Source organism: Chamaea fasciata, unplaced genomic scaffold, assembly GCF_029207755.1.
Source record: "Chamaea fasciata isolate MVZ Bird 193981 ecotype frontalis unplaced genomic scaffold, bChaFas1.0.hap1 SCAF_23, whole genome shotgun sequence".
Taxonomy (NCBI): domain Eukaryota; kingdom Metazoa; phylum Chordata; class Aves; order Passeriformes; family Sylviidae; genus Chamaea; species Chamaea fasciata.
In genome coordinates this window covers 690877-717583 of record NW_027094108.1, presented here as the reverse complement: position 1 = coordinate 717583, position 26707 = coordinate 690877, and the positions used below count along the sequence as shown (strand labels likewise).

General features: G+C 53.4%; 1 protein-coding gene across 1 annotated transcript; it reads left to right on the top strand.

The window, feature by feature from the left end:
- Positions 1–1226: 1226 nt before the first annotated feature.
- On the top strand, positions 1227–25007 carry TMEM201 (transmembrane protein 201). The gene is made up of 11 exons (XM_066202956.1): positions 1227–1303; positions 6037–6157; positions 6663–6857; positions 8246–8422; positions 9031–9434; positions 10073–10276; positions 18167–18381; positions 18710–18781; positions 19892–20182; positions 20329–20460; positions 20871–25007. Exons 1-11 carry the CDS (start codon positions 1230–1232, stop codon positions 20966–20968), a joined length of 1983 nt encoding a protein of 660 aa, XP_066059053.1. The 5' UTR covers positions 1227–1229; the 3' UTR covers positions 20969–25007.
- The last annotated feature ends 1700 nt before the right edge of the window (positions 25008–26707 follow it).

The window sequence follows — 26707 nt, the reverse complement described above, 5'->3', positions numbered from 1 at the left end:
CAGAGCCGTGTCCGTGTGTTCAGAGCCGTGTCCGTGTGTTCAGAGCCGTGTCCGTGTGTTCAGAGCCGTGTCCGTGTGTTCAGAGCCGTGTCCGTGTGTTCAGAGCCGTGTCCGTGTGTTCCGAGCCGTGTCCGTGTGTTCAGAGCCGTGTCCGTGTGTTCAGAGCCGTGTCCGTGTGTTCAGAGCCGTGTCCGTGTGTTCAGAGCCGTGTCCGTGTGTTCAGAGCCGTGTCCGTGTGTTCCGAGCCGTGTCCGTGTGTTCAGAGCCGTGTCCGTGTGTTCCGAGCCGTGTCCGTGTGTTCCGAGCCGTGTCCGTGTGTTCCGAGCCGTGTCCGTGTGTTCAGAGCCGTGTCCGTGTGTTCCGAGCCGTGTCCGTGTGTTCAGAGCCGTGTCCGTGTGTTCCGAGCCGTGTCCGTGTGTTCCGAGCCGTGTCCGTGTGTTCCGAGCCGTGTCCGTGTGTTCAGAGCCGTGTCCGTGTGTTCAGAGCCGTGTCCGTGTGTTCAGAGCCGTGTCTGTGGCGCTGGGCTGGATCTGCCGAGGCCTTTGCAGCCTTTTCCCCTTCAGAGCTGGGCCCCGGGTGTGTGCAGCCCGGGGACACCGAGGGACACGCAGCCCGGTCTGCAGCATCCTCCCGAGGGAACAGGGGCACGCAGTGATCGCTGCGGGCACCGACACCCCCGAGGGAATCCATGGCTTTGTGTCAGGGCACGGCTAGGTGGGATAGCAGGATCTCCCCAGGGAACGGGCACGGCCCCGAGGCTGCCGGAGCCCCGGGAGCGCTTGGACAGCGCCGCCAGGGATGCCCAGGCTGGGATTTCGTGGTGTCTGTGCAGGGACACCGCGGCTCGGGCAGTGTCCCTTCCAGCGCCGGGCATTCCGTGCCGCGCCGGGCTGCGGCGGCCGCCCCGCACCGCGGCCCGTCCCTGCTGTCACACAGAAAGCGCCGCGTCTAAATTTAGGCCGAGCCGGGCCCGGCGCAGTGAGCGGCGTGCGCCGGGCGGCGGGCCAGGCACGCCGGGCCCGGCACGACCTCCCCGGGCCGCCCCCGCGGGCCGCGCCCGGCCGCCCCCGCCGCCACGATCTCGGCCTTTGCGGCGCTGACTCACGGCGGCCCCGGCGCACGACTCCGGCCCCGCCGTGAGTCACGCGCCGCCCCCGCGGGCCCAGGGGCGGGCCGGGCCCGGCCGCGCCCCTACAAAGCGGCTCCGCCAGCGCCGGGCCCGCGCCGGCATGGACGGAGCCGGGCTGGGCGTCACCGCCTGCGCCGCGGCCGCGGGGCTGCTGCTCTACCGCATCGCGCGGAGGTACGGGGAGCGCGGCCGGGGAGGCAGGCGGCCGGGGGAGGAAGGAAGCAAGGAAGGAGGAGGAGGAGGAAGGGAAGGAGGGAGGGAGGCTGGGCCTTGGCGGGATGCGGCCCGCGGCGGCGGGAAGGCGCCACGCGGGGCCCGGGCCCGCCCGGCCGGCTCAGGGCGGTGCGGGAGCGGCGGGGCCGTGTCCGGAGAGCCCCGCGGGGTCTGTGCCCGGCCCCGGGACGGGTGTGGGAGCAGCGGGGCCGTGTCCGGAGAGCCCCGCGGGGTCTGTGCCCGGCCCCGGGACGGGTGTGGGAGCAGCGGGGCCGTGCCCGGCGAGCCCCGCTGCAGCCCCGTGCCCGGCCCCGGGGCGGCTTTTCGGGGCAGGCCTGTGCGGAGAACGGCCGGAGCGCGCTCCCGTATCGCCGGGAATGGCTTTTGTGTGCCGGGCGGAGCATCCCGGCGCGCTGCCGTGGCACCATCGCCGCCCGGGGACGCGGCTCGGCCCATCGGCCTCTCCCCCGCTCCTTTCCTGACGAGGCTGGGCAAGGGAAGGTCCTGCTCCTTGGGCTGGTTCATGTGGGCTGAAGGAAGGATTGCTGGGGAACGGGTCTGTAACGTAACAACGCTGTTAGCACGGTGCTGCGACCTGGGGAGATTCTGTGCAAGTCAAAATTACTGATTAGGGACCAAAATTCTTTGTTGTTTCTTAATTGCACGGAGCGTTCGTGACCTTAGAACAATTTAAATTCACAACGATTGAAAACCGGGTTTGAAAAGCATCAGGAGAGATGTGGTGTTTCAGATCTCATAAAAGGAAAAAAGCTTAATTTGACAGATTCTAATCTAGCATAGCATGAAAGGAATGTGGGGATGTGTGGAATAGGAGGCACTTCAGCCTCTGTAGCAGCAACAGACTTTGCAGTCTGCTCATCTATTGAGTGCTTCTCTTGGAGACAGGCCAGTCCCAAGGGCTCCTGTTAAGGTTCACTTCAAGTTTCTGCTGTGCAAGAGAAGAACATTCCTACATCCTCAATATGATGCCTCAGGTTTGCTCTAAAGCATTTGCTGTTTGTTTAACCAGATCAATGAGCAATGGGACATTAGCCCATATGCAGGACTTGGCATTTCTGTGACATATTTAGGGTAGCCAAGAAATCCAAGTGGCCTAAAGCAATCCCAGCGAAGCAGGCAAGATTTCTTTGACCCAGTTGAGGCTAGCATGCCTTTTGAGGGAGGAGATGGGATTTGTTTTGCTCAAGTTCATCAAAAGGTCTCTGGAATGGCAAACATTTCTTCCCAAGTCCTTGAAGACTGCTGGTAAATTCTTTCAGGTGACCTTGCTAATTCTTTGAGCCTACATGTTTGTGTTTCCCAGTACTATTCTGACAGTTCCAAATTTCTTATTCTGCCTTAGTTAAATGAATCTTCCATGGTCATCAAGGAGGACAGCCTAATAAGGGACACAGACATGATGTCAGACATAGTTATGATGCTGCCTTTGCTTTTTGTTTATCAAGGAGATAAAAGATTTGATGTCCAGATACGACCAGAACCTGGGGTGGTTATTCCTGGCTGTGTGTCCCTGCCTGAGTCCACTGGGCACCTTTTTCCTGCCTGGGAGGACACTGAGTCTGGCTCATGGGAGAGGGCAGGCTGCATTGTAGCTTACATCACTGTACTAGAAATTTGCTGTACTAGAAATTTCGCGGCTAAGTTTTGTCTCTAGCTGGAAGCTCTGAGTGAATGGATCCGTGTTATAGCTCACCTGCTGGAATCTGGGCAGCTGTGATGTGTTTGTCTTGCCCTGGAAAGCGGGGTGTAGCGTTGGGTCTGCACTGACAGAGCCCTTTACTGTCAGGTGATGGGCATGGCACAGCCTGGGGTTTGGCAGCTGTTCTGTGCCACCCAGGGGTTTCCCTGGAGCAGAGTTTCAGCTGAGCTCTTAACCCAGCTGTGCCAGCAGTGCTGTGCCAGCACTTGGTCTGTCTGACTGCCACCAGATGTGGTTTGGTCAAAACTGAGCTGTGCAAAACAGCTCTTCTCCCCCGTGTACTTTTTGTTCAGATTTGCTGGCACAGCCATTTGTATAATTGCTTTGTAATCCAGTTGTGCCAGAATGAAGACTGCTGCTTTAAATACTTTTAATGGAGAATTGGGTTTTTCTTCTAATCCTTGGTAACCCAGCAAAGAACTGCACACCCACCAGTGGTCTCTTTCAAGACTACAGAAAAGTAAACATCTTCATCTGACATAATAGTGAAGAGGGTGGGGAATAGATGTAAATAAAAATATTTACAGATCCAGTTGGTTACTACCAGCACTTACCAAGGTAGACTGTTGTTCTGGCAATCCATTAGGAGGAGCACAGACTTCAGCATGACCTTAAACATGTGTATAAAAGAGGAGTAGTGAGGAGTGCTGGGAGGTGGAAGGAGCCGACGTTCCTCTTTGTTGCATCCACCAGGTTGGGAATGGGGGATTTTTTGCACCTATTTCTATGGCAACAGATTGTAGGTTCACAGAAGGAAGTATTATTGCCTCTTATCCTAAATAATCCAGGACTTAGCCATTTCATTTGCATATATTGTCAGAATGAAGTGCTGCTGTTTAATCCGTGGTAGTACTTCCTGAGCCTCAGGAGCAATCAGTGAAGTCCTGTTTGGAAAAAGATGGGAAGGTCTCGAGTGAGGATTTGGCCTCTGATTTTTGCGAGTTCTCAGGTAGGGTTTGGCACTGGTGGTTTTTGCTTTACAGCATGACTGCTGCGTTCATCCCTTTGCCTGTCCTTTCCACTTCTGTTATCCTCGAAATTAGTGCTTTGACCTCTGTCCTGTCATGGGATTCAGAGCCTGGGGTGGGTAGAGTCTGAGGGGGGTGTTTTTACCCATTTATTTCCGTGGGTGCCAGAGGATGGCGTGCAGTGGTGGGAGAGAGGGAGCGTGGCAGGTTCTGCAGTACCTGGGCAGTAACCTCCCTCAGAGGCTGGAGTTCAGGCTGTGTCCTGGGAGCTGCAGGGTTTGTGTGCTGCTGGTTGAAGCCTCGTGTTATATTTGCACAGCTTTTACACCTGTGATGGTGAGACTGGACAAATGCAACAGGTGCTGCTGTCCATCCTTCATCTGGCTGTTTTGACATGTGCTTGGCTTTTGGACAGCAGTAGCTCATGGGTAACTCACACTATCGACCTGGGTTTGTCTGCTTTAAACTCTGGGTTGGGTTGAGTTTTTTTGAGTTTTTTTCCCTGTTAGTTTTAGCAGTGATATTTTTAACTGAGTTCAGTTGAGCCCCCTTGGCAGTGAAGAAAGTTGAGCAGGGAATATTCTTTTTAAGAGGGGTGTGGGTGTTTGCATCTATTTTGAGATGAGAATCTGTTATCCTAGTAGCTCCAGCCATTTTCTTTCAGCATCTGGCAGGGAATCCTCTGTACATTCTGGCTTCTCAGCTCTTCATTTCGAGCATACCCTCATTGGGAGTGCCTAAACAGGAGGCTCAGGCATTGCTTGAGGCTTTGATATTTTATGAACCGAGTTTCAAAGCATGGTCTGTGGAAGTGCAAGTGGGAAAAACGTGAATTATGGAGATCCAGCTGCAGAGGTGGTGGCTCAGAGAGAAGACCCACCTGGCTGTTTGGTTGCAGGGTGCCAGACAACACTCGTGCAGCACTCAGGTGTGTCAGCAGCAGAGAGCACTTCCTAGCGCTGGGAGAAGTTGCTCTCAGCTGGGAACACTGGCTGCTGTTAGTTGCCCCCCTTCTGCTGTGGCAGTGGAGCCACCCAGATTAATTCCCTGTGGAGCTGGGCTGGTGGCAGCTGGCTGCAGCTGTCTGCAGAGATGAGTCCTGAGCAGCTGCCCTCCCTTGGAGCTGGGGCTGGTTCTGATAAGCCCAGACAGCTGGGCTGGGGTGCCTGGGCCTGCCAGGAAGCTCCTCTTGGGGATTGCACTGAGTCTGGAGACAAATGCAGAGCTGCTCCGGCCCGCGGGCTCAGGGGTTGGGCCCTGAGGGTCTTTGCTCAAGCATCTGTCACAGCCTGTGGTGGTGGGGCCACGTCCCAGCTGCTTGTCTGTATTGGCTGTTGTTTTAACAGGATTGCTTCAGGAAACAAGGGGCTCACGGACCAGGGTCATTAGTCTTTATCCCTTCAGTTCTAGTGTGTAAAAGCAGGGGATGAAACGTGGGTTCCACAGTTCCTTTAGTACCTAAAGTTGTGAAGAAACAGCTGTTTACAGCGCTGGAACCTCAGGATAATGTGATATGCTCTTGTCCTTGAAAAGTTTTCTACCAAACAGGGCAGACAGAGCTGTAACCATGAGCCTGTTTCCTGGGTTTCTGAGCACCATCACAGGCAGCTCTTGTGCATCCTGACTTCCTTTTCCTGGAATCCTGTGTATGAAGCATCAATTCTACTGCACCTTCTCATAGAATAGCACTGCTGGTTATGGAGAGGACTCATACCCCCAAATAAGTTCCTAAAAAGCAGTGAAGTGGGTAAATCACAAGGTTGTTAATAAAGTTCTGGCATGTCCGTGGTACTAGAATAGAGGTATGATTGTCGTGCAGAATTTATTTATTTCTGCTTTGACATTCCATCTTTTCACTGCTAAAATGACTGCTCCAAGTCATACCGTGAAGCACACGGAATGGGAAGATTGTCTGTTCTCCTGCATTCCCCCGTTGGAAAGGCTTGGCTGTCCTCTCCCTCGGCTGAGCCCGGTGCTGCTGGCTGAGCCATCCCCTCTCCCCGCAGGAAGAAGCCCACACACGTGACAGTGAACTGCTGGTTCTGCAGCCAGGACACCGTGGTGCCCTACGGGAACCGCAACTGCTGGGACTGCCCCAACTGCGAGCAGTACAACGGCTTCCAGGAGGTAAGGGGGGCCCTCAGCCCCTCCTGGGGGGCATCCTCACCTCCCAGGGCACTGCAGGAGGAGGGACAGCTGGCAGCTCTGTGCTCAGCACCGCTGAGCTCAGCCCCTCAGCTTGGGCAAAGAGCCACTGCGCTGGGGGGTGCCGACCGGAGAGATCGAGATGAGTTTTCCTCTCTTGCTTTAAAGGGCAAAAGTGGCCTTGACGAATCTCTTAAGAATGCCTTTTTTACTGTATGGAACAGTTCTTCTCTGGTTTTGTATTCTGTTAAATAGCAAAGCCTGCCTTAAGCTGAAATCCAGCACCACCAGCACCATGCAATAGGTGTGCAGGCTGGTGGAGATGGGGGGAAGATTCGAAGCATTTTGCCTCTTTTTTTACTTATTTATTTTGTTACATAGGTGAATGCTAATGAAATGTAGAGCTGACAGAGCTTAGGGAATCTTGCTGTCAACCTAGCTTTGATTTTATGATTGAGCGTTCTCTTTTCCCCCTGCTTCTTGTCAGAATGGAGACTACAACAAGCCCATCCCTGCCCAGTACATGGAGCACCTTAACCACGTTGTGTCGGGCAGTCCAACTTTCTGTGACCCCGCCAAACCGCAGCAGTGGGTGAGCAGCCAGATTCTGCTCTGCAAGAAGTGCAACAACCATCAAACCATGAAAATCAAACAGCTGGCTTCATTCTCACCAAGGGAGGAGGTGAGTGTTCCTTAGGGACTGCCATCACTGGAGAGTGTTTGTCCAGGGCACTCCCATCCATGTGTCTGCTATTCCTGCTCTGTCTATTCGTGCTGCAGCCTAGTAAGCAGGAGAGGGAGCAGTTTTTCAGTGTGCTGTGGAATGATGCTCCAGCAGGCCTCAGAAGCACTGTGTGGCACTCCAGTGCAGAGAAGTCCAGTGATTAATGTTGCAAATCTACCTAATTCTACTTCAAAGCTGGAACATTCCCCTGTTCTACATGAGCACTGGAAATTGAAGCCCAAGACATTCCTGAGATCATCTTACAACTCCAGTACTTCCCATGGCTGAGTTTATGGGACCTGAGAGGCACAACAGCCCAGCAGTTAATAGATTTTGTTTTCCTGAGGCCCTGGCTGTGCTGCTCTGCATTTACAAGTGAAGAGGGAGAGGAATCCTGTGCAGTGATACAATTTCCCTGGTTTCCATCTGTGCCTAGAAGGGCAAAGGGATTTTGCAGTTACAGCAACAGGATTTCCGCTCAGCAACTTCTTGGCCTTCCCATTATTTAATATGCATGGAGGATGGGATAGTGGGGTTCCTCCTTCAGTTTTATGGCTCCCTAAAGTTTTGAGCAGAGAATTTAGTGCTGCACTCCTTAGCCTTCAACCATGGCCAAGCCTTGGGGTCAGACTGTGCTGTAGTGTGATGTGTCCATCCTCTGGCTTGCCTAATCCAGTCTGCTTTGTCTGATTATAATGGGCTTAATCAGAATGACTCCCAGAGAACAGATTGAAATTTGATCACCCTTAATGAGAATATCTTTGGCTGGTGCCCTTTTCTCAGCTTTATTTCTAGTCCCTGCCTCTTGCCAGACCTATCCAGTTGCTCAAGTACTGCCAGCCTTTGGCCCCTTTTTAGGCATTCGGTGAACTGCAGTGCCTGTGCCAGCTGAGAAACCTGGGATTGTGTTATCCAGCATGCTTGGGTAAGGGTGTCAGTGACAGCAGGAGCACACCAGGGAGGGATGAGCCTGGAGTGAAGGGGGAGCAGGTATTTTGTGCCCCCTCATTTGAGGAGAGGAAGGGCAGTTCTAGTTACTTGTCTCACCTATGTGGAATTCATAAGACCTCAGCAAAGACAGCAAAATCGGGCACAGAAATTCAACATCCTGATGTTGTGCCACAGCAGCCTTCTCCAAGGCTCTTTTTTGCCCTCGCTGCTGGGACATGGAGGCCGGGCCAGCTCTGTGTGAGGCTGGCTGTGTGCCTGGCCTGCAGCTTGCGCTCTGTCCAGCCCTGGTGTCCCTGTGAGGCTGCAGTCACGCTTTGCCCTCCTGTCACCAGCAAACGTGACACCTGCCGAGGCACCTGCACTCACCTGCTTCTCCCTGGCTGTTCTCTCACCAGGGCAAGTACGATGAGGAGATTGAGGTGTACAAGCACCACCTGGAGCAGACCTACAAGCTGTGCCGCCCGTGCCAGGCTGCTGTGGAGTATTACATCAAACACCAGAACCGGCAGCTGCGGGCGCTGCTGCTCAGCCACCACTTCAGGCGCCGGGAGACGGACAAGAGCTACAGCCAGGTACCTGGGGACACCTGGGGACTGCAGGGGAGGGACACAGCTCCGTGCCCTGCGTGGCTCTGCTGCTGGGGAAGGCAGGCAGCAGCCTGGGGCTCTCCAGCCCGGGGAGCTTGGGTGCGTGGCAGCAGTTAGGAGAGCACAGCAGAGTTGCCACAGATGCTTCTCATGTTAGTTTGAGGTTTTCCCTCTTTCTGGTGTCATTCAGCACAGTTGCCAGAAGGTAAGTCTGGTGTAATAATGGAGTGGACAGCAAATAATGGGACAGGCAGAGAAGGGGAGGTAAGGAAGCCAATTTATGAGCGCGGTGCAGGAAATTAGAGTACAAGGGGAAGAAAGGAAAAAAAAAAAAGAGCAATGGGAATTGAATTATGACCTTCCCCTTGCTTCACTGCCCTGCCTGACCTTGGCTTCTGCTTGGGTCTCTGCTGTTGCTCCTTGCTAGTCTACAGTAATCCCATGTGGTGTCAGCCCAGTACAGAGACTTAGAAGGACTTGAGCAGAGCAGTCCAGTAAACCATACAGTCTGGAAGTGCTTCATACAGCACCATTTCAAAACCTTGCTGCAGTTCATTCAGCTTCTGACGAGGTGTTTCTCCCTTCCCCTGCAGAATTTGTGTTCATCCTCCTCTTCCACTTCCATCACCACGCCAGCTCAGGTGATACTGCTGCGGTTCCTGGCCTTCCTCAGCTGTGCGTTCCTGGTCCTGATGGCCGTGTATGGCTCGGGTGACCCCTTCTCCCTCAGCACAGCTGTCCCCGCCGCCGTCCCCTCCGGCCCCGTGCGGAACAGGACCGGCCCGAGCCCCCGTGCAGGCGGTGACAGTGACAGTGATGGTGACGGTGACAGCGGCGGCCCGGGGCGGGGCTGGCGGGAGCTGCTCCGCTTGCTCCCGGAGCGCCTGCTGCAGAGCCTGAGCGCGGCGTGGGCCTACGGCAAGAACCACCAGATGGCGGTGGCCGTGCTGGGGCTGCTCACCTGCCTGCTGGCCATGCTCCTGGCTGGGCGCATCAGGTGCGTGTCGGCTCCTGCCTCGCTTCAGACTGCCCCTGGGGAGCTGCCCGGCCCTGTGCTGCCCCGGTGATCCAGGGTTTTCCAGAACGGCCCACGCGGAACTGCCTGCCTTGATTCATTCACTTGAATTACTGTGGATGAAAAGTTGCCTGGGCAGCTCTGGTAGGAAATGGAGCTGTTCTGCTCAGACACTGACCCAGCAGCGGGCAGGGCTGCATGTGGTGTGCTGTAGTCAGAGGCAGCGCAGAGCCTGCCCAGCCTGGGTGCCCTCCCTGCCTCCCCTCCCCTCCCTCAGGACCAAGGTGGTTCCCTGGTGTGGACCCGATATTTTCTGAGCCTGAGCTCTTCCCAAGGGAAACTTTTCAACAGTTTTTCTTTTTTCCCAAAACGACCTTGTGTAAACAATATTCCTTTCCCATAACAACAGGTGTTCTTTGCTATTTCTGTTAATTAGCCAGTGGGAGAGGTGTCAGCCCTACGGACAAATAATGTGCCTTGTAGTGCAGCATGTTATAAAAGGGCTGAATGATTTGTAAATAAAGCCTTCTAATTTCTACTGCCTCCTGACTGGAGTCAAGCGTCTTTATGTTGTGACAGCCTGGTGCTTGAGCCCGTGTTTGTTTCCTCTCCCCGTGCAGGCTGCGGCGCATCGACGCCTTCTCCTCCGTGCTGTGGTTGGTGGTGATGAGCCTGCACCTGGCCGAGCGGTACCTGAAGACAGACACTCCCAGCTGGCTGGACACGGCCAAGTTTGGCACCACGTCCCTGTGCTGCCTGGTGGGCTTCACCGCCGCCGTGGCCACGCGCAAGTCCACGGGCCAGCGGAGACTCCGGCCACGAAGGTCAGAGCCACTGCAGTGACCCTGGGAGCAAAAAGAGCCTTGTGAACTCTGTGTGACTGGTGCTTCTCTCTCCTCTCGTTGTTTTTTCCCTTCCTCTGGTTCTCTTTTTTTTAAGTTAGATAAGTGGTGAAGATCTCTTCTTCCTTTTTTTTTTAATATGTATAAATATATATACACGTATATATGTGTGTGTATATATCTATATATAATTTTTCCCCCATCCTTGCTTTCCACTGTGCTAGCTGCTCAGAGTATTCCCACTGCTAGCCATGGAAGCTGCTCCTGCTGCCTCCATGCTCCCTTGCTCCTGCATCCTACGTCAGCAGTACAAATACCAGCTTCCCCAAGGTCAGTTCTTCCAGCAGCTGCCTCACAAACTGCTCCATAAGTGCAGCCTCCTCCCCATTCTGCTCCTCCAGCCAAAGAGTTTCTGGCTCCTCCTGTCCTCCTGGCTCTTCTCACTGCTCTCCACCCTTAGCCCCTCACAGAGGAACCCTCTGCCCTGATCCACCGTGGGGCCAGGGCCACCTTCACTTCCCTAATGGTGCTGGTCATTTTAATTTGGAACTGATGGGAACCTGCCTCTGGATTTGGAGTCCTGGTGAACACGTGCTGTGGTGCCCAGGCACACGAGGAGGGGACCACACAGAGCCCAAAACCTGGTTCTTCTTGCCTTCCACTGTGTAGCATCACTTACCTGCAGCATCTCTTGTCTGCCCTTCTCCTGGCTCCAGTTTTAAATGGAGAAGTCTCTTTAAGTGCTTTTGACTGAAACTTCAGTAATTTATTCAAAAAGGTGCTTTAAAAAGTCATGTAGCTAAGGGTGTCTTAATACCTGAAAGTGTGCAACTGTTTGAGGTTACATCTACCAGTGAGCTTTCAGATCTACCAGTGGTTGTTGCCTTCAATGCCAGTTTTCTTTGGGTTTTTTACCCACCTGCTCCCCGAGCAGCATCTGTGTATAAGCACAACTGGATAAAAATGTCAAAGTTCCACCACTCCTGTAGCCTTAGAAAGAGAAGAAGTGTGGGACTGACAACCTCATGTTGTGATCCCTGGCCAGCTTGCATTGCACATCACTACTCAGCCAGTGTTCATTGCTGAGAGCACAGATTGGAAGGGTGTGCTGTGGGAAGGGGTGGGAGCTCTGCTGTGGGACTGCATGGCAACACAGATGGATTTTTTGGGTTACTTGCAGGGGTTCTTGTTGTAGTCTGGCATTGTGCTAATACTGCTGAGAAAAGGGTCTGGAAATTGTGACTTGGAGTTGAGAGCCTGGCACTCCTCTGCTGAAAGCTGGGATGGCTGGGAGTTACTGTGGGGAGGAGGGAACTTCCAGCTCTTTGGGTTTTCTAGGATTAACTTCCTGGGGCCTCTTAGGATAAGCAGACTGATTATCCTGCACAGTTGTTTGAAAGGCACTCCACTGAGTTTCTTACATGGATTTTGGTCTTTCAAGAGGAAATAGCACTTTTACAGAAGATCTGCTATTTTCTTCTGCTCAGAATAGCACAGTGGAACTCACCACCCTGATAGTCTGATGTAAGTTAATTGGGTCTAGTGATCTTCCAGCGTATAAACTATAAAATAATCAGAATGGAGCTCTCACTGTGAAGTATCTGCAACTCCTGCTAAAAGGTGCAGACACTACTGGGTGCTGCAGATGCTGGTGAAATTAGAGGAGCTTTTTAAAGGAAACGAAAGCTATTTCCTAGCTGTTCGTACTTACTGTTCCTCGAACTGGTGTTCATTGTGAAAGCATAAAGGTCGCACTGCCAAAAGCTGTGAAATTCATTCAGCCAGGCCGAGTCGTGGGAAGGTGCAGCTCCTGGCTGAGTGCTGTAACTCAGCAAGGGAATGGCCGCACAGACCTGCTGCCCACCTGGGCTCGCCCTTGGAATCTTTTCCTGGTGCCTTCAGAGAACTGCAATATCCACCTCCAGGCCAACAGAACCTGGCTCCGTTCTGGTGCTTGTGAATGATGCTGAGGGTTGTTCGCTTACTTACCCACAAGAGGAATCCAGCACCTGCAGGGTCTGGTTCCATCTTCCACATTCCCATCCCTTATCGGTCCTGACCCAAAACGTTTGTCTTCCAGCCCACAGGCATGGGGAACCTTGAGCTATTATGGCCATTAAGTGAAATTAGGCATCATTTAAATTCCTCCCTTCTTCCTGCTTCAGGACTTCCAAATTTTCCTCATAACGTACGTGTAAGAAAGGAGTCTTATCTGTGATTGTCTCCTGCACTAACCTGTACAGTTTGGATTGAAAGTTCCTCCTGCTGATCTCCTGTGAAATGTGTCCAAGGAATGTGAGGAATCTCATGTTCGGAGGATATATTGAGAAGGCTCAAAGGAGGGGTATGAGAAGCTGACAGACTCAGTGGGAATGGTCATGGTAATGTCATGCCTGATTTCTGTCAGCAATATCCTTTTATTAATAAGAATGAAATCAATCTGTCCAAATTTTCTTGCCCAGTAGTGAGGAAACTCTTGGTGACAGCTTCAAAGATGGCTGGCAGCCTCTTCAGATGTTTTATTTTCAGGAGCCGAAAGTCAAGGCTGTGTTGAACTTCACTGTCCTGTTTCATATCATCTCCTGTCTCCTCTAAGTAGCTGTTTTCCTCCCTTTTTAGGAGCACTTTGGTTTTTTCTTCCTGTTTAAACACAACTCATCCTCAAGCTCCCTGGGGTCAGGCACCTTTTCTGATGTTTTGCTCTTAAATGTTACATTGGTTTACCATGCCTGTTCTTTTCCTTTTTCCCTGTGCAGTGCTGGGATGGGATGTGGGGGCTGCACACTGAATGTTGGGAACAGGCAGTTGGGAGAACTGTGGAAAGGAGAGGATTTACACTGTGAAGCCTGAATAATCCTGTTAAGGAGTATTTTAGCTCTGTTTGCACAGCAAGTGCAAATCTATAGTGAGTTTAAAGTCCTTTAATGTGGGAGATGTGTTAACTGCAAGTGACATCCGTTTGTCTTCGCTTTATGCAGATTAATACAAGTGAAGTGTATTTACTAGTTGCACTAATTTATATGTCAGAACATCAGAAAGCTACTTTGTTTTATGGCCAAGCTGTACAACTGATGTCTGTGGTGCTTTGTTCACAACTTAAAATTGAAGAACTTCTGTGCTTGTAATTGGGAAAATTTCAAAGGTGAAACAGAATAACAAAGTACATTTTGAAGTGGGGTTCATTTAATGCCAAAGAAGCGTTTCTTTTTGCTCAGGTGTCAGCTGATTTTCCCCACTTCTCGGTGCCTCAGCAGGTCTGTGCTGCTGCCTCTAAACCAACAAAAACCTCAGAGCCTCAAAACCAAACTTGCAATTGAATTTTTGGTGGTTTAGAGACTCTGATGCTGGCAGCCTCCTTTCTTTCTCCTGGTCTCACATGCTTTTGCTGATGGTGAAGGATGGTGGATCTTTGGGGCAAGGGAAGAAAGGAGAAGGGTGGGTTTTGTCCAGAGGTGTTCTGATTTATAAACTGTAGCATTCAGTCTGTACCAGTTGTGTCTCAGACAAGGAGCCCTGCAGATAAGTTGTAAGCAGTATTCTACTGTTGACTGTGGGGGGAAAAAAAATAGTCAAACCACTTCTGCCTTTGCTGAGGCTGTTGTTGCCACACCTGATTTCAAAGCCAAATAGGCTGTTGTAGACACTGCCATGCCACAGGCTCTGTATGGAAGGTGCTTTGCATTTTTCACTCAGCAGTTAGATAATCATGTGTGTCATCTAGATGGAGACACCTGAGGTGCATCATCTAACTGCGTGGTTGCCTGCCCCACAGTGAGTCCAGAGCACACAAACATCTTAACCATATTAGAGGGGTTTGGCCCAAAAGCCCCTGATTCACGGTGCTGCCTTTTCACACCAGCCTTGTGTCGGGACCAGAGGATGGTAGCAGCAGACTAGAGCTGAGGTGCTGAGGGATTGTTGGTGGGTTTGTGTGTCACTTGAAATCCAATCTGCTCCATCCCCAGGTGCCTGACTCTGGCCCTCGGTGACCGTGGCTGATCTGCCAACTCAAAATCTCGCACCCTGCCCAGCAGAGCCAGATTTATAAAGGGGCCAGTGTGTGTTCATTAAGTGCCTTTCCCTGGACAAGATTTGGGACAACACTGTGTTGCTTTGCTTGGTGGGACCATGGCTGCAGTGTGGTGCAGCAGTGCCCATGTGCCTGCCAGGCCAGCACTTCTGTCCTTCCTGTGCCACCACCCAGCGTGGCAGGGCACAGGGGGACACCTGGGCTAACGTTTCTGAGTGACTCTGCAGGGGGGTCGGGGAGAACCCCGAGGCAGCAACCGAGTCAGCATTGCTGCTGCTGCTTCTCTTCTTCCTGAGGCCCCCAGTGACATCAGTGCATGCAAACTGACGCCTTTGTGGCCCTTTACCATCCTAAATACACTGTATTTGCAGCCAGTGCTTTCCTTTCTCTGAACTCCTCCTTTCCTACATCCATGCTTTGCATGCCCTCCTGAGCTTGGGTGTGTCAAGGGGTGAGAACATGTGGGAGTATAAAAACGGTGTAGTGGCTTATTACTTTGGCTTTATGAATATTTTTAAAGTGTGCTGAAATTATGTGAAGCTAATAATCATGCTTAGATACTATAGGAAGTATGTATTGATGTAATGTGAACAAAGTATTTATGCTCTTATAAAAATTAATATAATTAATAGCCAGATAATTGCTCCAGACTGACCATACTCATGAAAGTTGAAGGGAGCTGTGGTGTATGGCTTTGCTTTGGTTTTCAGAGGTGCTGTTGAAATGGTGTGCTGTCACACGCAACCTGCCAGTTCCTTCCAGGTGTTCTGTCACCTGGGCAAGGTACACTTTGCCCTTTGAGCCATGGCAGGTGCCCTCCAGGGAGGGGGACAGTACTCAGTCCTGAAGTCATCCCCTGCAAAGCCTCGTTTGGGACCAAAGCTCTGGAGGGTACAGGCAGGAAGAGTTCCCTGAACGTTTTTGGCACGCCAGCAGTCTGGGTTTGTGCAGGCGTAGGATGTGCATATACACACACCCCTCCCCGCTTTGTGCCACCACCTGGGGGCAAAGGCACGCTTGGTGCCCAGCATCTGTACCCTGGAAGGTCTTAGTGCAGGACGTGGCAGCTCTAATTCAGCCCTCCTCTTTCATCTAAAGCAGGACAACAGGCAAGAGATGAGAATCCTTACTCTTGGCAGCTGAAGTTTCTGGCTTTCTAAGCCACATGTCAAAGTACTAATGTGTCTGAGAGCTGTGCCCATTCTAGCATTACTCTCCCCTGTTCCTGTGCCTGTTTTTTGTTCCTGTAGTGCTCTTTACTCCTGGTTCTGAGTTTGACAGGAGGCACAGGCTGTGGCCCAGAGTGAGGGGGTGCAGCAGAGCAGTGTCAGTGTGCTGCAGCTCCTGGGCTGGCAGGGACCTGCTGTGCACCCGCTGCCCAGGACACTGGGACCCTGCTGTACATGGGTAGCTCAGTTCTGAGGGGACATTAAGTCCAGAGGAAATATTTCACCCCCTGGCTGACACATGGCTCCCCAGGGCAGATGAACCTGGGCACATGGCCCAAGCTGCCTGCCTGTGACTGCATCTCACCTTCTTACTTCATGGGCTGAATTATCTGACAGAGGAGTGGCTCCTTCTGCAGCCTGGCCTGCCCCGTGCCCTCCCGTGTCTGTCTCTGTCCCAGGGATGATGCAGCATCTCTGGTAAAGTGTGAATTGGAGAGGCACACACCTGTGGTGCTGTCTGTGAATGACAGAGGAGGGGAGGCTCTCCTGGCAGGAGGTGTATCTTCAGGACCGTGTACAGTCCCATACCATGTAATGCCCTTCTTTAACCTTCTATTTATTTATTTTTAAAGTATATGTGTAGCAGAGTTGTGCCCAGCTGTCTTGTAGGATTGTGATCATTGTAAACACTAATTAAGATACCCAATTTTTGATGTTCACAGTATCAAGTTCTGAAATAAACGGCTTCCGGGCCTTGACTATTTCCACAAACTGACTCCAGAGCCTTTTTTTTTCCTTCTTTTTTTTAATGTTACTTTTTTTACTGTTGCCAGAGCCACTATTGCCACGTGACAAATGGCTTGGAGCAAAGACAGAGCTGCAGTGCTCCAGCCCAGGGCTGTGATGTGGTTGCTTCCTGCCTTATCATCCTCTTGATCTCCCCACCCTTTTTTATCTGCTTCTGGGAGAAGTTTTAGTTCAGCTGCCCATTCTCAGGCATGAAGCACATCCCCATGAGAGCTTTTAGGCATCAAACCCTCTTGACATGGCAGTGCAAACACTAAAGAGTGCAGAGAACAGGATTTTGCACACTTAGCAGGAATTTGTTCAGAACAGATCAATGTTTAAGACATACTTTGGTCAGAATTCAGTTGTAAGGCATCAATAAGCTATACTTAAAATTCTTCAGCTCCTCTTTGCTAATCAGAGAAATTCCTTTTCTGCATGGTTCAAGACAAATGATTCTTCACTGCCTGAGGATCTGGCTGCACTAACTGGTGAGGTTGAGCAGTGGAGCTGTTGAAGTTTGATCCAAAGCAGTGACAGTCCCAGGACTGTGGTTATGAGTGATAAATTACTATAATATCTTCCAGCCCATTAAATGAAAGACTTCCAAAAGCCAATAACCCAGTTAAGCTGTTCTCTGCTGCAGCAAGGAGCTGTGTAACGTTGGATCCTTTAGCCCAAAGACACAAGGTGCAAAGTTAGGACAGAAGAGCCGTGTTGCTCACAGGTGATGCTCTGGTCTGGCCCCCCACAGCCATGGCACAGTGAGGGGTAGGTACCACTCTTCCTCCTGTGGTTCCTGTCAGCCCTGAGCTGCACTTCTAATTCTCTTCCCCGTCCATTTCCCCTTATAAAGCTGAGCTGGACGTCCCTCTGTGTGTGTGGTGGGGTAGATGTGCGGGAGGGTGCTCTAAAGGACTCCCCATGGGTGCAAAGCAGGAGCCCTTTGCAGGTCCTGTGCAGCCTGGAGAGGTCGGGCTGTTGGGGCTGCAAGAGCAGCACGTCCCTGGCTGCTGTTGGAGGCCTGTCCTGCACCTGCACCCTGCTTGGCTCACCTGTTCAGCCTCATTAAGCTGTCAGGACTGGTGGTGGCTGCCTCCTGCTAGCAGATAAGTAGTTTAGAAGATAGTTTATATTGTAATCTTAACTCTAGAGTTAGCACGGCCCAATATTGCTGCACCACCTCTTTAATCTCCAGGACAGAATGACATAAATCACCCCACAGTGCAAGGCTGAGATTTTCTTCACTCTCTGATCTACTCCTGGCTTTCCTCTGACAGAAGACAAGCCATGTAACCATGTTGCTGCTCTCATCTGTCTCTGTTTCTACCAGAAGTGAGATTAAGCCTTCAAATACTGTATCTGCTAAATTGTACCTGCAGAGTCAGCTATCTCCATTTAAAAACATATGCACTTCATACTCAGTTCTTCATCATGATTTATTTGGCAGTTCTGTTACCTGTTTCTAACTAAAAAATCTTACAGAAGAACGTTCAGAGATCCTGGTTCATGTTCTAGCCTTTCTTTCATGTATTTTCATTCAACTGTTAAAAATAATACAAAATTCCTGTATTTTAACATCTGGACTTCATAAAGCATTCTCTGGGTAATTTTCTCATCCAAGGTATTTTCACTGGCATTCCTAAACTGTTCCACCCTCTTTTCCACCCTGTATTGTGGGACGGGCTTGTGCACAATAATTTAAGTGAGGTTGAGCAGTTCTTCTTTTCCCAAAGTGCAGCAACATTCCCGTAAACTCTTCAGCACCCCTGCACTGAACAGTTAGTCCACACCTGGTAACAAACCAAGTGTTGCTGCAAGCATAACGAGAGAGGCAGGTGCTGGGATTTCTCCTTGCTGAGTGTCTGTCCTGCGTGTCCTTTGCAGGTTCCTCTCTGGGGACTCCATTACTGTCTTTCCCAGCGGCCCTGGCACCTTCCCTTCACCTGCCACGTCTCTGTTTGTCCCAACACCGCCCAGCATCCTGCACCTGACAAACCAGCAGCTCTTCAGGTCCCCACGCAGAACCTCCTCATCCTCTCTCCCCGGCCGTCTCAACAGGGCCCTGTCACTGGGCACCATCCCCTCGCTGGCCCGGGCAGGTGAGTGTGCACTCCCCGAGGGAATGGGCTGGCAGGGATCCAGGTGAGTGTGCACTCCCCGAGGGGATGGGCTGGCAGGGATCCAGGTGAGTGTGCACTCCCCTAGGGGATGGGCTGGCAGGGATCCAGGTGAGTGTGCAGGGCTCCAGGAGATGGAATGGGCTGGGAGGGATCCAGGTGAGTGTGCAGGGCTGGCACTGGATCCACAGGTCATAGTCCTGTTCAGGGATGGCTGCTCCCGTGCCACAGAGGAGTACGCAGCACTCGGATTTGGGGTTTGGCAGCAGCTGAACCAGCTGGGTTCAGATTGTCTCATTTTTGCTTTTAGATTCTGGCTACCTGTTCAGTGGAAGCCGGCCGGCCTCGCAGTCATCCCACTCCAAGGAATCCCCTCCATCAGGTACTGCTCCAGGCCTTCCAGGGCCTCAGTCTTTGCAGGATTTGCACTGAGTGGGTTGAAACACGTGGTCTGGTTGAATTCTTTCCTCCCTGCTCTCATTCCAGTGAAAATGTCCATTTTGCTGCTAGAAATGCTGCAGGGAGAGTCCCAGCTACGAGTGGGACAGGGTTAAAATCAGGTGCTGTGTGTGTTGGATGTCGTCCCTGGGAGAGCTCAGGTGACATCAGTGAAACAAAACAAGGAGCCCTTTGTTGGTTGGAGCTGGGTTGAGCCTGCTTGGACAGGAGCCTTCAGCTGTTTCCAGGGCAGCTCTTCTGTAGCTTTCCCGGCAGAGAGCAGCAGTTGGTTTTTGGCTGCCCTGGCTGCTCCCCTGCCCTCCATGACCTGCCTGCTGCCCCCGTGACCCAGGCGGGTCCCTGGGCCGGTCCTGCTGCGGCAGAGGCCGATGCAAACCTCCTGCAGCTCTGGAGGACGTGCCAGTCCAAGTCATTCACCTGCAGATGGACTGTGCAGGCTGTCCTGGGTGGACACAGCTGAGCAAAGAGAAGGCTCAGCCGGCTCCTGACAACCTGATTCCTGAGTCATTCCTGAGCGTACTAAAGCACTTGTGGAATGTCTCTGTGTTTTGCCGCGTGGGGACTCAAAGAATTTCAGTACAAGACACATTGGTGGACATTTCCAACTCCCTTCCTTTTCCTTGTGGTGCTGTTAAAGAGAACTGTGCCTGTGGTGGCAGGGCGATAACCCGGTGGTTTTGTCCGTGGGGTGTTCCCACTGCAGATCCCTTCCATCCCTGTGGTGTTCCCACTGCAGATCCCTTCCATCCCTGGGGTGTTTCCATAGCAGATCCCTTCCATCCCTGGGGTGTTTCCATAGCAGATCCCTTCCATCCCCGTGATGTTCCCACTGCAGATCCCTTCCATCCCTGGGGTGTTTCCATTGCAGATCCCTTCCATCCCTGGGGTATTTCCATTGCAGATCCCTTCCATCCCTGGGGTGTTTCCATTGCAGATCCCTTCCATCCCCGTGATGTTCCCACTGCAGAATCCTTCCATCCCTGTGGTGTTCCCATTGCAGATCCCTTCCATCCCTGTGGTGTTTCCATTGCAGATCCCTTCTCGGTGCTGTCGGGCAGCGCGTTCCCGTCCCGCATCCCGTCCCCGGCGCCGTCGGTGGCCGGCTCGGTGACCTCCAGCTCGGGCTCGCTGCGCTTCCGCCGGCCGCTCATCAGCCCCGCCCGCCTCAACCTGCAGGGCCAGAAGCTGCTGCTGTTCCCGGCGCAGAGCGAGGGGCTGCTCTCGCCCGGCGGCTCCGAGGAGCACACGCGCCCCGACAGCCCCGCCTTTGTCCCCGAGCTGCCCGGCTGTCCCAGGAAAAGCCTCTCGGAGCGGGGAGTGCCCGGTACGCTGCCAGCGCTCGGCGTTCCCGGCTTTTGCGGGGAGGAGTTGGCTTTGCGAGCGCGGCCCTGCAGCATCTAGGCCGCGAGAGGTGGGAAACCTTCGGGAGAAACCCAGGTGGAGAACTCTCCCGTCTTTTTCTCCTTGCAGATATGAGGTCTGCTGTGGAGGGGGGCAGCATTTGCAGTGATAATTCCATCAAAAAGGAGGATCGCTCGTCACACTCATCTACGTGTGTGGTAGACACAACTACCAAAGGGGAAGATTTGGCAGGCTGGAGAGGTGAGTGCGAGTCTGGTGACCGCTTCGTGCATGTGAGAGCGTTTCTGTGAGGGATCATTCCTGGAAATCAAATAAATAAGTAGGTGCAACATGGACCTTCTGCCTGCTATTCGAAGATCTTAACAAAGCTGTTCCTGTTCTTTGGACTGTCTGAAGAACACTGAGAGAATGCCAAACTGAGAGAGAAGAAGAGGGGTGGGGAGGTGTCAAGAGCATGAGATGAGATGAAAATAGAGCCAAAAGAGAGCAGTGAAGCCTTTCCTGACAGGAAAAGTGCTTCAACAATTTCTGCTTGTGCTGAAACACTGGACAGAGAGAAACAGTACAACATATGTTCACTTTTACTTACCAGTTCTTTAATGTCTCTTTCTACTGTTCCCCCTTTTTTCTCTGTGTTCTCCTCTGCCCAGGTCGCTTTGGCACCTCTGCCCTGCGGGGGCTGCTGGCCGTGAGCCTGACCCTCAATGCTGTCTTCACTTCAGCCTATGTCTACAGGAGCCTGCGCTGACCTGTGCCAGCACTCCCCTTCCCTCTGGCTCCACCCGGGCCTGAGCAGGCAAGAACAACTCGACCGTGGCTCCGTGGCCAATGGCCGTGCCACCGGTGCATGCTGGTTTTTAAAAAACTACTGTACATCAGAAGGAACCTGGGCAGCTGCTGCCATCACTTCCAGGTAGAACATATCCCAGGGCTGCCCTTGGAGGTGGCAGGCAGAATTCCCAGCTCCAGTTCAAAGCAGGAGGCCGGTCCAACGGCCCAGACACTTCCTTTCTAAAGAACTGACCTGAGACACAAGCCTGAAAATGCGTGAGCTGCGTTTTTAGGAACCTTCCCCCAGCTCTTCTCTCTGACATATTGACCTCGTGCTGATGGTGCTGGTAAAATGGGGAGAATTAGAGCAAATGAGCTGAAGAGGAGGGATGGTTTGGTAGCTGGTGCTGGGCTTTGGCTGCTGTGACGGCATCCCCAGCCTCTGCTCAGTGGATCCTCTTCTCTCTTCTCTTTGGCACTCTCCTCTAAATTGTCAGTGAACTTTCTTTAGTTGCCTTAAGCTTGCCTAAGCACATGGGTGACCTTGGCTGCTCTGTCATGTTCTTGCATCTTAGATGTCCTTGTGCTTCCAGCTGGACCTGGCCCTGAGGCCGCTTTCAGCAGTTCCCCTCTGGCCGTGCTGGTTCTCAGCCCTCTGCGTGTGCCTGTGTCCAGCCAGCTCTGCACAGCCCCGCGCAGACCCCCTGTGCTGGCTGCACCAGAACCTGGGAGCCCTTGCTTTGCTTTGCTTTGCCCAGGAGGCGTTAACTGTGCTACTCTGGAGTGGGTAAAAAGAGAGGACCCCCGTGTGATTTGCACCACAGTCAAAGGGCTTCGGCTCTGCTGGAGTTCTCACTGGAGCAGTGAGGGGCAGAGCCTGTTCCTGCTGTAAATCGCACAAATCTGTTCTGCTAGAGGCAGGTGAGGAGCTGTCTGATTGTACACACCTGTCCAGAAACCTGGCACCTCAGTCTGATGTTGGGATTGGCTAAGTAACTCATTTAAGATGTTTCTTACTTAGTAAAATGCCCAGGTGCTCTCAGTGAGAAATGCCAAACCTACTTCTGGACAATTCAGCCTTCTGGATAGATTCTTCTTTTCTAGCCCAAGGAAAGGAGTAGATTTTCAAAAGCAGTTTGTAATTTGGGTATTTCTGCTTTTGAGTGAGTCTTCAGCATTGCTTAGAATTCAGGGGCCATTTAGAGTATTGTGCTGAACACTCACAATCATTTAGGGGAAAAAAAAAATCTTGATGTTTTTGGTTCCCAAAAACCAAGTGCAGAGAGAAGATTTACCAGTGTGTCAAAAATTCCTGGTGAGAAGAGTTGACTGACATTAGCTGTGGATTTCCTGAAGCAGGACTCGGATCTTTAAGAGTTTTCCTGTTGTCTCTTCCTTTGGGCTCCTTTACCTCAAATTTCACTCCCGCACTGCCCTGTGTCTGCATCCTAAATTGGTGCTTTCTGTGTCTTTCCCTCCCTTTCAGTTTGCTGCAGTTCCCTCTCTTGTGTTCCTGCATGTGCACAGAGCGGAGTGTGCCTGCTGCTGACCGTTCTCTGCTCTGAACCTGATCACACCTCGCAGTGATGATCACCCTTCCTTTCACTTCGGTTGTTTCCTTGCATGTTTTAATCGAGTTCCTACCCCACCTCACTTGGTAGATCATGGGAGCCGCAGCCAGACTCCAGTCAGCGTGGTGCATGTGAGAGCTAAAATGGGGCTTTACTGCTGCTGCTTCAAGCACTGAGAAACGGAGTGTCTCTGTGTTGTCCGAGACTCCCTGCATGGTTTTAGCTGCCCCCATCCAGCTGCTGCTCCTGCCCCTGCTGTGGGTGAGGCTGCAGGGGGAGGCCAGACCTGCACACACACACGTGATGATCCGAGGGGCTGAGGGCAGTTCACTCCTGCCTCTGCATCTCCCCCGGCCTCCCGAGACAGCCGTGAAGGGCTGCACAGCCAGAACCTCCTGGACACGGGCCCAGAGCCAGGAGAGACCTGCAGCAGAAAGATGTGCCGCAGACTGACGATGAATTCTATTGTAACTTGCATGAATTGTTCCTTGTAGCCGAACCGGACCTGTGACCTTGTTGTAAAGAGATTTTTGTCCCTTTTATAGACTTTGCACGCTCACCCGAGCATGTGTACAGGCAGGATGATGGCAGAGCAACTGCCAGGCTTCTCTTTAAACCTCTGCTCTCTGGGTTTCACCACGTTCTGGTGCAGTGTGTGACACCCCATTCACGGATCCCTGTCCTGCCTAAAGGCCTCCCACAGGGAGAGACAAGCTGCCGGGAAATGCTGTGGCTCTGCTTGTCTTCATCCCCCAGCAGATGTGCACTGTGACTTCACGTATGCAAAACCTCCCAGCCTGCGCTGTTTTACCACCACACTCGACCAGACTGCAATACCAACCTCCTCCTCCTCCTCTCCGGCACCCCTGGAGCTGCAGCACCCCCACACCCCCCTGCCCACTCCACCACAGGAGCACTGTCACCTGTCCCTGCACTCGGGTGGCTGCTCACTCAAACTGTTCTTGGGAGGGGGTTTGGTGACCTCGTCCAAAGCAATAGAGAGACTTTGGGTTTTATTACTGAAGAGGGAAGTTTTTCATTCTGGTGCTAGAACTCTCTCCCGTGGTGCTCTCACGGTTGTGAAGCCTTTGCTTGAGGAATACACGAGCGTGTGTGTGTGTGTGTGTGTGTGTGTGCGTGCAGGTGTACAAAAGCATTTGGAAGGTTTCTTCATTTCAGAAGATCTGACATGCTTGTCTTCATGTTGTTGGCCTTAATCTAGCTCGTAGATACTGTGTCTATCTTGCTGCTCTCTTCTGTACAAAGCTGGTTTGGAGGAAGCAGAAGTTTATCTGGTCCCCCTGTAAAAATCTCTGTGACTGATGATGTTGAACTTCATACGGTGTTGTTCAAGGGGGAGATTTTATTTTTCTAAAATTTTTCCTACTGTAAAAACTGTTGGAGTGTATGGAGCGGAAAAGATCTTTACAAAATGGCTTGGTAAAGTTTTGAACATGATATTATAATACCAACAGTTATTGGTCAGGTGGAGTATAAATGAGCTTTATTTCCAGACCTTTTCCATTTCCTACTTTCCATTGAAAATGTCCAGGTACTTCTTTAGATATGGGCTTGTTAGGCATGTTCTTAGACCTTGCAGAGACTTTAGATGATTTTGCTCTTCTGAATTAGAAATCTGTATTTTGGAGTCTGGTTCCAGTTCTGCAGTCTGGGGAGTTTGGCAGATGTGACAGATATTACGCACATATCTATTTGATGGGATAGAGGGAGTGGCTAGAATGAGTTGCTGGTTTCTGAAGTTTATCAAACCTTTTTACATAAAACCTTAGACATTAAATTGGTCACTAGGGGGGAAAAAAACCTCATTGCTGGCATATGTATGCCAGATTCACTGTATTTTAGGCTATTTGTTCAAGCCGCAGATCAGGCCTGTGAATGTTTGGTTCCCACTCCCTCTCCCTGGCTGCTGGGAACATCTGTAACTGGCTGGGTTCCTCCTATCAGGGCAGCTGGACGGAAGGGCTTCTGTTGCCTGTGGATGCTGCTATATTTTTTTCTTCCAAGCACCATTCCTGGAAATAACAATGGTCTTAACCTCTCTCACAGGCGTTTGTTAAAAGGCTAGAATGGGCCAATTTGGCTCATACCTTTTTTTTTTCTTTTTTCTTTTTTTTTTTTTTTTTAAATATATGTTGCATCCAGAAATTATCATCACTGTGTTCTGGGGTGGGAGTAAGGTACAGAGTATTTTTGGATTAAATGGGTATCTAGAGAGGGTGAGGAGGACAATTTCAAGTCCTGAACCTTATTTCCTGTGAAAGAAAGACTGTATGTTATGTGTGTGTACTTCTTTGGGGAGCTCTATCACTGTACAGTTTAGTTAAACGTGCTCCAAGGAAGGAGAAGCTATTCCTCGGAGGTTTTTAGTTCATGCTTTGTGTTTAAAGAGGAATATTTTTCTTTAAAAAATAAAACCAGATAAGTTTTCACCTTAGCGTGAGTGGTCCAGTTCTGTGCACACCGTACTTCTGCGTCCGTTGGGCACTTAATGCCAGTGCGCCGTCCTGACCCGGCGGCGACCCCGAACTGTCCAGACCGGGCCGGGCGGGGGTGGGAGGGTGGCGGGGAGAGGGTTTAGAAAGGCGCGTGGGGCTGGGGCGAGCGGAGAGCGGGGCCATGGCCGGGACAGACTCGGGACAGCGGCGGGCACCGGGCACCGGGCCGGGCACCGAGCGGGACACCGAGCACATCACCGAGCGGGACACCGGGCCGGGCACCGAGCGGGACACCGAGCACATCACCGGGCCGGGCACCGAGCGGGACACCGGGCCGGGCACCGAGCGGGACACCGGGCCGGGCACCGAGCGGGACACCGAGCACATCACCGAGCGGGACACCGGGCCGGGCACCGAGCGGGACACCGAGCACATCACCGGGCCGGGCAGCGGGCACATCACCGAGCCGGGCACCGAGCGGGACACCAAGCGGAGCACTGAGCCGGTCACCGAGGAGGGCACGGCGCAGCGGTCGGAGAGACCCCCCTACTCGTACGTGGCGCTGATCACCATGGCCATCCGAGCCAGCCCCGAGCAGCGGCTGCCCCTGGGCGGCATCTACGCCTACATCAAGGAGCGCTTCCCCTTCTACCGCGCCACCAGCAGCCACTGGCAGAACAGCGTCCGCCACAACCTCAGCCTCAACCCCTGCTTCCGACGGCTGCCCCGCCGCCACGGCCGCGCCGGCTGCTGGGAGCTGCATCCCGCCTTCCAGGACATGTTCCCGGAGGGGAATTACCGCCGGCGCCGCCGCCACAACCGCCGCCAGGCCGCATCGCCCCCGCCGCCCTCCGGGCCCCCCCCGGGCCCCGCCGCGCCCCGGGCTCCGCCGCCCTCCGGGAACGGGGACATGGCCTCGCTCCCCGCCGTTCGCTGGGCTCCGACGCCCTCCGGGAACGGGGACATGGCCTCGCTCCCCGCCGCTGGCTGGCCCCCGCCGCCCTCCGGGATGGGGGACATGGCCTCGCTCCCCGCCGCTGGCTGGCCCCCGCCGCCCTCCGGGAACGGGGACATGGCCTCGCTCCCCGCCGCTCTGTGGCCCCCGCCGCCCTCCGGGAACGGGGACATGGCCTCGCTCCCCGCCGCTCTGTGGCCCCCGCCGCCCTCCGGGAACGGGGACATGGCCTCGCTCCCCGCCGCCGTCTGGCCCCCGCCGCCCTCCGGGATGGGGGACATGGCCTCGCTCCCCGCCGCCGTCTGGCCCCCGCCGCCCTCCGGGCTCCCCCCGGGCCCCGCCGAGCCCCCGCCGCCCCCCGAGCCCCGCCCGGGCCCCGCCGCTCTGTGGCCCCCGCCGCCCTGCGCGGTGCCCTCCGGCTGCCCTCCGGCGCCCTGGGGACGGCTGCTGCTGTCCCCCGGGTACCCGGAGCTGTCGGCCCGGGGCCCGCCCGTGCCCCCGGGGCTGCCGCTGCCGCCGCCGCCGGCCTGGGAGCGCCCCTGGGCGCTGCGCCCCGCCGAGCTGGACGCGGCGCTGACCCGCGACCTGGGGAGCCCCAAGCTGACCCCCGCCTTCAGATGAGTGCCCGGCTCGGGGCAGGGCTCGGGCCGCTGCTGCGTTCCTGGTTTCCAGGGAGAGTCACCGAGAACCGCCCGGAGCGGCCGCGGGCAGCGGGCCGGGGGCTGAGCGCCCCT

What these genes read in the sequence shown, in the direction of transcription:
- TMEM201 (XM_066202956.1), top strand. Translation starts at nt 1,230, where the DNA reads ATGGACGGAGCCGGGCTGGGCGTCACCGCCTGCGCCGCGGCCGCGGGG. An exon ending in CTCTACCGCATCGCGCGGAG is followed by an intron (nt 1,304 to 6,036) that starts GTACGGGGAGCG and finishes CTCTCCCCGCAG; the next exon opens with GAAGAAGCCCACACACGTGA. An exon ending in CATTCTCACCAAGGGAGGAG is followed by an intron (nt 6,858 to 8,245) that starts GTGAGTGTTCCT and finishes TTCTCTCACCAG; the next exon opens with GGCAAGTACGATGAGGAGAT.